A 12488-nucleotide genomic window follows, 5' to 3' on the forward strand; every position below is an offset into this window, starting at 1 on the left:
GGGGGGGGCAGTCATAGGAGGTTCTGTCCCTGAGGGTCTCCGATCATTTCTTTCTGTGCTAAAGATCTTTTCCTATTTTAAAAGCACTAGGCAATAAATCCCAGAGCTCCTGAAACAGGAAAAAAAAAAGAGAGAGAGAGGAAAAGAGACTTTGTGAATGTACTTTAAAACCTTGGCCAGGAGACATGCAAACTCATTTAATAACCTTATTCTGGATCTACTTAAATGGAAACAGCCTCCTATATTTTTAGCTGGTGTGTAATCGAAGTAAAAATGAAGGGGGAAATGTGTGTATATTTTTTCCTTTCCTAGTTAGAATAAGAAAGAGTTGCTCATTATCTCTTAACTGAATCTTTGCCTTGGAGAGAGGGGAACACCCACAAGGGCGTCTCAGCCCCTCCCCTGGTCTGGATGGTTTTAAACCCAAGGAGGGAAGCCGAGGAGAGAAGAGAGTGAGGGACAGACAAGCACCAAGGTCTGTAGCCCAAGGGGCCCAGCTCCCAGGTGGCAGAAGTGCTGAAGGTGGACCAGCAGCCTCTGAGGTAAGGGTGCCAATCTCCAAAAGGGCTTTACCTGTAGGAGGGAGGATGGTGCCTAGGTGGGAATGAACTCAAGTGTTCCCCAGCCTGAACACCTAGGCAGTGTAACTAGTCTCTTATCACCTCTATGAGGAGTGAAAACCCAATTAGGAGATATTTCCCAGGACCTAAGTAACTTAGCTGACAGTATACTTGTTTCCCCAACTGGGCGAAGAACAATCTTACCTGGCCAAAAGCAGTCCGTGCTGTAGGGAAATTTCTACCTGGAGTCATAGATTTTTTTACATTAAATGTTTAAGTCTAGCATATTCTCCTCATCTTTAGTTTTTTGTTGGTTTCTTTACAATGTCAAAGGCTTTTTTTTTGTTGTTGTTGTTAATTTATCTGCTTTATCTCACTTAAAAAAAATCCTGAAATGAAACTTTTAGTTGTGGTCGGGGAAACTACGATAATTTTTTTCTGGATGTCATGTCTACCAATTAAGATGTTTGTGAATGTACTTGAAGAGCTTTGAAGTTTATTCAAACATTTAATTTTATTGGTTTTGAGTCTTTTTTTGTAAGAGAACAACCTCTTTTCTCAAAATTCCCATGTTTTTATCCTCACAATGTGGCAAAGACAACTTTTTGAAACATTTCAAGAAATAACAAAAAAAAAAAAAAGTAAAAAGAAGGAGTTCATGTCCTGGCGCAGCAGAAACGAATCCGACTAGGAACCATGAGGTTGTGGGTTCGATCCCTGCCCTTGCTCAGTGGGTCAAGGATCCGGTGTTGCCGTGAGCTATGGTGTAGGTCTCAGATACGGCTCGGATCTGGCATAGCTGTGGCTCTGGTGTAGGCCGGCGGCTACAGCTCTGATTAGACCCCTAGCCTGGGAACCTCCATATGATGTGGATGTGGCCCTAAAAAGCAAAAAAAAAAAAAAAAAAAAAGAAATGATGTGGTAGGCCAGGTTTTGACGGTTTTTTAATTTTTTTTATCTATTTATTTATTTTTGTATTTGGGAGAGAGTGAGAATAGTCACTTAGAAGCACAAAACTTGAGTGCCGATGCAAGCATTAAAGAGAACATGTCCTGACATAAAAATGAGAAACTGCCCACATCTGGACATAGGTTAACCACAGTGCCCAAAGTCCACTGATTCTTAGAGAAGCCAAAGTATTACCAAGGTATCAGGTGACACCTGCTCAGCCAGACTACAGATTGGTGGCTGGCAGAGCACTGGCTTTACATGGGGAAAATCAGTGATTTTTGGCATCTGGGCATTTGTTGGAGACTCAGAGTCAAGGTGTTGGGACAAGGGACTCAGGAGAGAATAGATGGTACCAACATCAGCATCATTTTCCCAAGGAGGAGGGAAAAAACCCCACTTGCCACTCTTTTTACGCAATTTTGAATCCCGCTCTGTCCCCAAGTTTGTGGGCTGCAACTGACTCCTGGAGGAGAGAAAATAGGACAGCAATTCGAATCATCTTGTGGCTTCTGGTTTCCATTCCAGCCCCTTCTGTGGTTTGAAATGAAGGGTAGACTGAGATCTGTTCCCAAGAAGATGCCTGAGGAAATCATGCCCAGACCCAGTGGAAACTCTTGTCCACCCACCGCTCATTCCAGAACCTTGGCTCCTATAGGGCCCGGACACAGACATGAGATCATGGTTTAGGTTCTGTAGCGGCATCTGGAGCCACCAGTCTATGAGCTGATGATGCTAAGGTCTCAGGCCTGATCCCTAGCTGGGAAGGGTCTCTGCTGGGTTTTACCAGAGTAGACTTACTGCTAATGCCAACCAGCTGTCATCTGAATATGTGCTGTTGGTCTCAAAAAGAGACCCAGAGAGGGTGAGTAGAGCAGCCCAAGTCCTTGGAAACTAACAGGAAAAGCTTCTCCTTTTTGATAGAAAACTTTCAAGTGATTTCAATATGTGGAAAACCACATGTTGGACTAAAGAAAGGAACTGCATCTTTTCATCATGTGCCTCTCTTCATTATCATTCAGTTGAAGTAGGGTTTGTCATCAGACGCCCCTCATGCCCACAGGAAATAAGGCTAATTGTATGTAAGGTCATACTTAGTTATTCTGGAGATTGCGTGTTTGGTTTGATGTGGTTTGAGGTCCCTGAATCTTTGCGCTTGTGTTCATTTTATCTTCCCCTGGTGCATGAGCCTATGTGCACTCATGAAAGCAAAAGGAAGGTCTTTTTGTGAGAAAGGGAGTCATTCCTGTGGGGTAAATGAACATCTTTGCCTGATGTTCAGGAAGAGTTTCTAAGGTGCTGAGCACAGAGGCTGGCCCATAATAAAGTGCTTGGAAAATGGTAGCCACCATTCTTCTCACCCATTTGAGCCCTTGCAAGATGGATTAAGATTTGGTTGATAGAAGAAAACAATCACACAAGCCTGTGGTCACCATGAAAAAGTGATTGAGTGCTGAGGCTGGGTTGGGGAACTACATCCTTTATCTTTTTCAGCCTATGGCTCGTGGGGCAGACTTGGTGGAAAGAATTCTTTGAGAGAAGGGGTATTTCATGGCGGTGTGAGGTCTCTACAAGGATTTCTTCAGCACTCACTGGGCGTATTCCACTGAAAGGGAGGGGTGCAGAATGATGCCTGGAACATGACCATATTAAGCCTTATCACATGAAACCAATTTTTCATTCTCAGCCACACACACGCAGTTGTCTCGTGTACCATAGGGTATGCCTGTGCTGAGAGGTCAATGCCACAGAGACTAGAAATAAAAATACTGGTATATACTTGGTTTATCTGGAGATGGATCCAACTGAAACAGTATTGCCTTGTGCATCATACGCACTTGCAAACTGAAGGAGAAAGAGATCAGAGGTGAAACCCATTGCCTAAGGTCTCCAGTCCAGGATGAGTTGAATCAGGGAAATTCCTCAGTTGCGAGAAAACTTGTTCTTCTCGATTGAGTATTTGGGTCAAAAGACCCTGGAGTCACCCAGGGCCAAGGTTGAAGATCACTGGTAGAATAGGCTCACAAGAGTCTGGGGAAGGAGTAAATTTGCTAGGTGACATTTGTGACATCATTGCATCCCTATCTACCCGCTTCCTTTACTTTTCTTCATGGTTGAGTGGTGTCCACCCTGTCATTTGGGGACGGAATATCTTTTTAAGTGATACCACTGGAAATCCAAGATAATACAGTGCTTCTAAAGCCCGAAGCAGCGCTCTTATGTGCTTGTGGTTAACTGTAAGGGCAAGATGAGGTAAGCAGGGAACCAGAAAAAGCCCTAAATTTAAGCAGAAGATCTCTAATGGTGCCTAAGAAATTGGCTGCCACTCTCTTTGGTCTAAGTAGTATATTTTATTCCTGACCAGGGTGTGTGCCCTTCTTTGGATAAAATGAGGTGACACGAAGACTGTCAGCCCTAGGATTAGAGGGGATCCTCTGGAACCAGACTGCCTCCCTTTCCTCTGGTTCAAAGCTTGGTCAGTGTCTGTCCCCAACAGACAGAAGTCTTGGTCTGCTTTGTGTTTTCTTGTGAGGGAGTTTCCCAGACTCTCATGAGCTGTGACCAGAATTTAACCTCCCTATGGGACAAACACTAATTTATTTTTCCGGGGGATCATCCTTGGAACAGCGCAGAGAAGTGTGGACATAGGATTTAGTTATTGAACAATGAATGTTTCACTGAGCACTCAGCATGCCTTGGGTTTCTTTTATTTTCAGAAGAACCCCCCTGTTAAATATGACATGAAGGAGGACACAGGGTCTCTTTTTCACAAGTAGTAATCTTCTCACTGGATTTTTTCACATAAGGCAGTACATACAGCCGAGAGATGAAGAACACAGATAACGGGGAGTGGAAAGAACTGGTGTTGATCCCAGATTGGCTGCTTATTAGCGGTGTGTCCTTAGGCAAGTTACTTAACCTCTTTGAGCACCTGGAACAAAGAATGACATCAATGGACTCCGGGGATTTTGAAGATGAAACAAGAATAATGTTTATAAAGTGTTTGGCACAATACTCATCATCTAATAAACACACATGCAAAAAACCCAGCAACTATTATTATCTAATACATAAAATATTACTTTGGCCAGGACTGTGTTGTAAGGCTGTGGCTAGAGAGATCAACCCAGTTACAGCTACTGTCATCCCTAAGCTTCCAGGGATGTCTGGGCTAGGAACTCACACACATGTCAGTGTTTGGCTGGAAATTAAAGTCACAGGGGTAGATGTGGCCACCAAGAGAGAATGAATAGGGCACAAATGTGGAACCTGGTGACATCTCTGTACCTCTCAGGGCCAAACCAGGGGGAACCATTCATCCAGGTCACGGTCAGCAGGACACACCTCAAAGAGTCTTTCATGAAATAGCAAGAGCAGGCAGCTTCTGCGTCTTAATGTGCCACTGCCCCTCTGCTCCCTACACCACCCACCACCCCTCCTGCAGTCAAAGTTAAAGACAAGTTCAGTCACTGAGACCGAAGCCTATGGACGCATGGTTTCCTGCATGCATATTCCCGGCATGTGAACCCCTTTTGCCTGATACATTCCTACAGCATCTACCCCTCTTTACATGAGAAACTACTCCGCAGCAGAATAATCATCCCCCCTCAGAAATGTATTATCCTGCATTTCTCTGGGTGACGTTTGCTGACATCCCTGCCCCTTCCCCATCCTTGTGGTGCTGGGTCTGTGGTCGCTGTTCAGGAAAGACTTGGTGAAGTCATCCTTTCCTTATGCTGATGCTCCTGCCACATGTCCGAGAGAGAGCCAGAAGCCTTCTCCTCCTGCTCATTATCCTCGACAGAAGTCCTAGGTTGAGGACCTCCCCACTCTCATCTTCTTTCGAGCAATCACCCTGCCCAGGAAAATCTGAGCTCAACATATGGCATTGAGAGGGTGAAATTAGCAAGGACATCTTGCTACACCTCAGGAGGATGGGTTACAGGGAACACTCCTACAAGGGCTTTTGGTGTCTCTCCTATTCTGGGCTTCAAAAACAAACACTGTGAGATCGGGCTGTGTGCAGTCCTGCTGCGGTTTATGGCAAAAGTCCGTGGCTTTTTTTGCATTCTTTTGGAACTTCTTCAGAAAACCATCTGCATTCCATTTATGTCTTGGAGAACAGTGAGCCAATGGCTGGGGCTGGCGGAGGGAGGGTGGGGGTTGGATGACTGCAGTGGGCAGAGAGGTCTGAAGCCTGCCTTTTTAGCTCTATTGTTACCTGGGAAGGGGATTTTGGACAGTGGCAAGTTGGTGATGCTGGTGCATAATGAGACTTTTCTGATCCATCTGTGTGGTTACTGGGGATGGCAGAGTGCCCAGGGGTTAACGGCACAGTTAGCTGACACCATGCGCCTGGGTTTCAATCTGCAATCTACACTCTCATTGCAGAAGCAGGGGCATGTTCATTTTTTGCCTCTGAGCCTGAGCCTCAGTTTCCATCCTAAGAAGTAAGCAGAGAATATGCAAGTGACTGTTTTATCATTAGGCTCAACTTTTAAAGATAGCAGTTGTGAAATACCCTAATCTTTTTTCTTTTCTTTTCTTCTCCTTTCTCTCTCTCTTTCTCTCTCTCTCTCTCTCTCTCTCTCTCTCTCTCTCTCTCTCTCTCTCTCTCTCTCTTTTTTTTAGGGCCACACCTGTGGCATATGGAAATTCAGCCAGGGACTGAACTGGCATCCTCATAGATACTAGTCAGGTTCCTAACCCACTGAGCCACTACTAAAACTCCTAATTTTTATTGTACACCTGCCTTCCAACTCACTCTCCCAGTGCTCCTCACCTGCCCCATCCTCTGGCAAAAATCTCAAGCAGATTCCAGCACCTTTCTGGTCACTTTTAGGGTTGCAAGGAAACCCTTTTGTGAAAGGCAGTTCCGTTCCCGTGTCAGAGCCTCAGTCTCCCATCCAGGCCACTTCTTTTCTTTTCACCCAGTTCAGGCGCATGTGATGCTGGAATCCACAGATGAGGCAGAGGGCAGGAGACTGTGGTTGGCCTGGTGCCTGCCTTTCTCTGGCTACCTGGATGTTTCTGGCTGCTGACTGAGGCAGGGTGGGGGCTCAGAAGAGAAGAGAAAAGGTATTTTTATTCAGCGGAGGAGGCTGTTGTAGTTCTCTGTGTTTATCAGTCGCCCTTGGCCCTTCTTAGGGCAGCTGCTCCCAGTGCTGGCTCCACCCACCCCCTCTTGTGGGAGCCTTTTGTGGGCTCTTCAAACAATCCCCTTCCTACCCTCTGGGCACCTTCTCTGATAGTTTGCCCACTGGGGTCGGGGGGAGCTGGGAGAGTGCACCTTAGCTCTGGTACCCTCTGGGCACCTTCTCTGATAGTTTGCCCACTGGGGCGGGGGGAGCTGGGGGAGTGCACCTTAGCTCTGGCATTATTTCTATGGTGTGGATTTGACCTATGGCAGGACTTACATATCCTTGTCTCCCCAAACTCTGGGTGCAAGCCCCTCCCCCTGTGTCCTCCCTCCAATGTCTGCTATGCCCCTTATTCTAGGCAAACTCCCGTCTCTAAATTCCTCTGGGGAGTTCCCATCGTGGTGCAGTGGTTAACGAATCTGACTAGGAACCATGAGGTTTCGGCTTCAATCCCTGCCCTTGCTCAGTGGGTTAAGGATCTGGCGTTGCCCTGAGCTGTGGTGTAGGTTGCAGACACGGCTCGGATCCCTCGTTGTTGTGGCTCTGGTGTAGGCCGGTGGCTACAGCTCTGATTGGACCCCTAGACTGGAAACCTCCATATGCCGCCGGAGCGGCCCAAGAAATAGCAAAAAAAAGACCAAAAAATAATAAATAAATAAATAAATTAATTAATTAATTAATTCCTCTGGGCAAGAGGCAGGCAGTCTTCCCCTCTGCCTCCTAGTCTCAAGAGCCTTCTATCCCTAGAATGTCTCCAGTAGAGAAGCTTTCTTTAAAATGAGTAGTCATGGAGTTCCCACCGTGGCACAGTGGTTAACGAATCCGACTAGGAACCATGAGGTTGCGGGTTCGATCCCTGCAACCTCTCAGTGGGTTGACAATCTGGCGTTGCCGTGAGCTGTGGTGTAGATTGCAGACTCGGCTCGGATCCTGCGTTGCTGTGGCTCTGGCGTAGGCTGGCAGCTACAGCTCCGATTGGACTCCTAGCTTGGGAACCTCCATATGCCACAGGAGCGGCCCCCAAAATGGCAAAAAGACAAAAAAAATGTGGGGGCACTATCTACCCACTGTCCAAATCACCTGACAACAAGAAATGTCTTGCTGACCATTCCATTACCTCTACAAGGTGTTGGGCCCATGTTCTTAGAATGTAGTAGATGCTTAGAAAAGGTAAGCTATTATTATTACTATTATCAATAATACATGCTTTAGATAATAGAAAGCACCAAGAATGAGGGAGTGGACCAAAGGGTTAACATGAAGAAGAAATTTTCTTCTGTTTAGTTCATAGTGGTGACATGACCTTTGGGTATAATATATAGGACCTCTGCCTAAAGGAGGGGATTGCATAGATATAGTATATACTGAACTCATTTTTTTGTCTTTTTAGGGCTGCAACCTGGACATATGGAGGTTCCCGGGCTAGGGGTCGAATCGGAGCTGTGGCTGCTGACCTACACCACAGCCACAGCAACACAAGATCTGAGCCGCATCTGTGACCTACACCACAGCTCACAGCAATGATGGATCTTTAACCCACTGAGCCGGGCCAGGGATTGAACCTGCGTCCTCACGGATGCTAGTCAGATTCATTTCCAATGAGCCATGATAGGAATTCCTCTTCTTCTTTTTTTTTTTCTTCTGTGCCCAAAGTGTGTGGAAGTTCCCAGGCCACGGATTGCACCCAAGTCACAGCGGTAACCCAAGCCATAGCAGTGACAATGCCGAGTCCTTAACTGCTCAGCCATCAGGAAACTCCCTGAACTCATTTCTTATTTGTATCGGAATGTCGTATCCATGCACAACAGGTACAAGCTTGCAACCAGATGCACCTAAGTTAGAATCCTGATTGTGCTGCTTTCTAGTTGAGCACCTCATGGGAAGGGAGGTTATTTTCAACACCTGGGTACTCACCCAGACTGAGGAGAGTGGCACCAATTTTACAGAGCAGCTCTGAGGCTGAAGTATGATGATTAACGCACCTGGCCAATCCCTGGCACGTAGCAGTAGCTTGACATTTGATATTATTGCAGTGTTATTATCGCTCTTTTTAGTAATAATTCTGCCAGAGCCCTTCAGCCTTGATTTCCTCCACTTCCTGATACTAAATAAACAGTGATTATTAAGAATTAAGGATTTTACACAGTATTAGAATTTGGTTTAATTCTTTTAATGGAATTCTGCTGACTTCAACCACTGGTTTGGAGAAGAGGCAGCATCAGGTGAGGGCATATGGGGGACGTCTAGGATGCTAGCAATATTGATTAAATTCTCTCTGCTGTAAATTATATCTTTGTAACTGGTTTATTTTATTTTACTTCAGCCACACCTGCGGCATGTGGAAAGTCTCAGGCCAGGGATGGAACCTGTGCCACAACAGTGACCCAAGCCTCAGCAGTGACAATGCTGGATCCTTAACCTGCTGAGCCACCACGGAACTCCAGTAACACACCTGTTTTGCCCCTCCCCCATCCCACTCCCTTCTGGTAACTACTAGTTTGTTCTTGGTATCTGTGAATCTGTTTCTGCTTCGTTATATTTATTCATTTGTTTTATATTTTAGATTCCACATATAAGTGAAAACATGCAGTTTTGGTCTCTCTCTGACTTATTTCGCTAAGTATACCTTCCAGGTCAACAATATTCTAGCTCCTAACCTGGGTGGTGGGTCCATGGCTATTGCCTTTGTAACAATTCATTACAACTATATTATTTCTATTGTATGCTCCTTTCAATATTGATATCACCTCTCCCGATTAAAAAAAAGATAAGAAAAGGAAGACATACACTTCCTTTGTGATTAAAAACACAAACCTCAGAACATTTATTGAGCCCTTACTATGTTCTTGGCGTGGTATAAAGTGCTTTTCACACACAATGCAGTCAGGCAGGCACTGTCATTCCCACTTTATGGATGAGCAGCCTTCGTAAGGCTAGGCACCCAGGACCTGCCTGATTCGTCCTTTCAGCACCTTGTAAACAGCCTTGCACAATGGGGAGGGAGAGCCACCCCTTGTGGGACACAGCCACCAAGAAAGAACTGGGCTTCCTGACTTCTTCAGCCTCTGGTACAAATGTTTATGAGCTGGTCACAGAAGCCCATCGACCAGAGGCAGCTCTGCAGATTGGTTTCTGGACGACAACCTGACTGAGGGGTGTCCTGGTGACAGAGGGTCTGTGAGTCAGTGTGAGGCTCACACCAGGTACCTGTGGTCTGCCCTGACTCAGCTTGTCAGTGGTCAAGAATGTGCCACCCCAGATGGGGGCTGGGGGCACTAGAAGAGAGGGGTTCTCCTGCACATGGATGGCGCAGTAGGTCCACACCTCCTGCTGGCGGCAGAGGTGGTGAATATAATGGCCCAGCTCTGGTCTGCATGGTCTGGCCCTACTGACCAACCACCTGTGTGCTGGAGGATTTGAGGCACAAAATGTGATTCTGCTCCTGCCTTGGGGGGTCCCCAAGGGTCCTGTCCTTGAAGGCTTATAGCCTCACCTCACATGGAGACAGGCTGGGTACAAGAGTAACTATAATAACTGTTAGCAGATGCACAGAAGGACCAATACATTTCTTTGAATGCTTACCAGGAGAGCTAGTTTCCAGCTGGGGTGAGGGAGAGGGGTGTGAGAGAAGACTTTGCGGTGAAGGTATTTTTTATTAGAAATTCTGCTCTTTTGATGGTTTGTGGGCAGAGGTGGTGAGTGGGACACCAGCTTGGGGTCTGAGTACAGGCTTGGCCCTTCCTGGCCATGTTCAGGTTGGCATATTCCATCCCTTGAACCTCTGGTTCCTTATTGGTGCCAGGCAGCATGACACTGGGGTGGCCAGAATGGACTCTGGAGCTAGACTGCCCTGGTTCAAATTCTGCCACCCTTGGCCATGTGCTTGGCCATTTGAGGTAGTTAGTCGTGCCCTGGTTTCCCTATCTGTAAGAGTATATTCCATGAAGGGTTGTCGTGATGAATGAATGAAGTTATACATGCGGAATACTTAGAAGAGTGCCTGGCACACAGCTTGTGTTCTACCTGCAGCTACAATTGGTGGTGGTGTTAGTGGGGAAGCTGATATTAGGGTTGTTGTATAGATCAGGGATTAGGGTGAGCAAAGCCTGGCATCTGGTAGGTCCTCAGTATAAGAAGCTGTTCTCTTTGTTATTAAAGGGCAGGTGAAATAAGGAATTAGAAATGAAGAGAGGGGGAGTTCCTGTCGTGGCTCAGTGGATAACGAACCCAACCAGTATCCATGAGGATAAGGGTTTGATCCCTGGCCTTGCTCAGTGGGTTAGGGATCCGGCATTGCCATGAGCTGTGGTGGAGGTCACAGATGAGGCTCGAATCCCACGTTGCTGTGGCTGTGGTATAGGCCAGCAGCTACAGCTCTGATTCAACCCCTAGCCTTGGAACCTCCACATGCTGTAGGTGTGGCCCTAAAAAGATTAAAAAAAAAAAAAAAAAAAAAAAACAGAAAAGAAATGAAGAGAAGGACCTCCCATGGAGTGGGAACAGTGTCAGCAAGGCAGGATGCAGGAATGGGCAATGTATGAAGAAGAAAAAAAAATCTGGCTGGGATCCTCAGGAGATAGAGAATGAAATCTTCCTGATGGCATCTCAGCTTCCTGTAGATTCTTAGAATCCATTAAAAAGGTCAATTTCCATCAGCACATATCGATGGCTTTCTTTTGCATGTTCTTCTGGATGCAGGCCTTCTGGAGTGTCTGCTCCCCGTATCGCCGAGGATGGGTCTCCAGGAGATGTTCTGCTTCCTCCTGGCACTCCTGTTTGGCTCTGTGCTCTTGGTGGCCTCGGCCCCGGCCACTCTCGAGTCTCCTGGCTGCAGCAACAAGGAACAACAGGTCACTGTCAGCCACACCTACAAGATTGATGTGCCCAAGTCTGCCCTGGTCCAGGTGGAGGCTGACCCTCAGCCCCTCAGTGATGATGGGACCTCACTCCTGGCTCCAGGGGAAACTGAGGAACAGAATATCATCTTCAGGCACAACATCCGCCTGCAGACTCCACAGAAGGACTGCAAGCTGGCAGGTAGTGTTCAGGACCTCCTGGCTCGGGTGAAGAAGCTGGAGGAAGAGATGGCAGAGGTGAAGGAGCAGTGTAGTGCCCAGCGGTGCTGCCCACGAGCTGCTGGTGAGCTTACCACCTGGTCTTCATTCAACAAACACCGAATGAACACCTTCCACGTGACAGGTGTTCTGCTAGCCTCGTGAGCACTCCACCTCTCACTTTGGGTTTTCTCTGGGGCGGGGGTGTCATCACTGGCATTAGCTCCAAGGGTTATCTGCAAGTCTGAGCAGGGAGAGACCAGCAACTCTTAAAGGGAGTCTGGACTTGGGTTAATACTTTCAGATGAAAACTTCTGGGCGCAGTTTTACTTGTGGATCCAATCCCTACTGCAAGGGAAAGCAATGGGCTAGAGAGGAAAGACTGACGGCCTTGGAGCTAGACAAGATTGGATCCAAATCCCAATTCTGCCATTCTTTAGCTGTGTGACTTAGCGCAAATTCCTTAAGTTTCCTCAACTGTCCATAGAGGATAATTCTATCAACTAGTCTAGTTCTGAAAACTATAGAAGATGTGCAGAAGATTTCTTGGCCCATTATTCAGCAAATGGTTCACTCTTTTACTGGTAATAAAGTACCATAATTTGACTTTACAAATAGTAAGCACCCCCCATCAGTACTTTCTTCCCAACATAAACTGCCCAGGCTGATCCAAATAATAATGGCATGCATTTTAATGCTTGAAGAAATTGATACCATCGAGAGCACCTCCTATAGGCCAAATCCAGAACTAGGCACTGGGAACATTTCCCAGAATAAAAACAACG

The 12488-nt window shown here is 46.6% G+C and overlaps 1 protein-coding gene across 3 annotated transcripts in view; it reads left to right on the forward strand.

Annotated features, from left to right (window-relative positions):
- Positions 1–443: 443 nt before the first annotated feature.
- TNN (tenascin N) overlaps positions 444–12488 on the forward strand; it is a 68859-nt gene continuing 56814 nt past the window's right edge. For 2 of the 3 annotated variants that reach the window (XM_021063658.2, XM_084977649.1), the window contains exons 1-2: positions 444–542; positions 11348–11788. In XM_021063658.2, the coding sequence (XP_020919317.2) occupies positions 11383–11788 (406 nt within the window). In that variant the 5' untranslated portion in view covers positions 444–542; positions 11348–11382. Of the gene's footprint in view, positions 543–5494; positions 5634–11347; positions 11789–12488 lie in introns of those variants that run through there. The other variant, XM_021063659.2, reaches the window with a different exon arrangement.

This window comes from Sus scrofa, chromosome 9, assembly GCF_054392235.1.
Source record: "Sus scrofa isolate SSC_HxYL_T2T_F1_AM1 chromosome 9, Sscrofa_HxYL_maternal_Yorkshire_Landrace_v2.0, whole genome shotgun sequence".
NCBI classification, from domain to species: Eukaryota; Metazoa; Chordata; class Mammalia; order Artiodactyla; family Suidae; genus Sus; species Sus scrofa.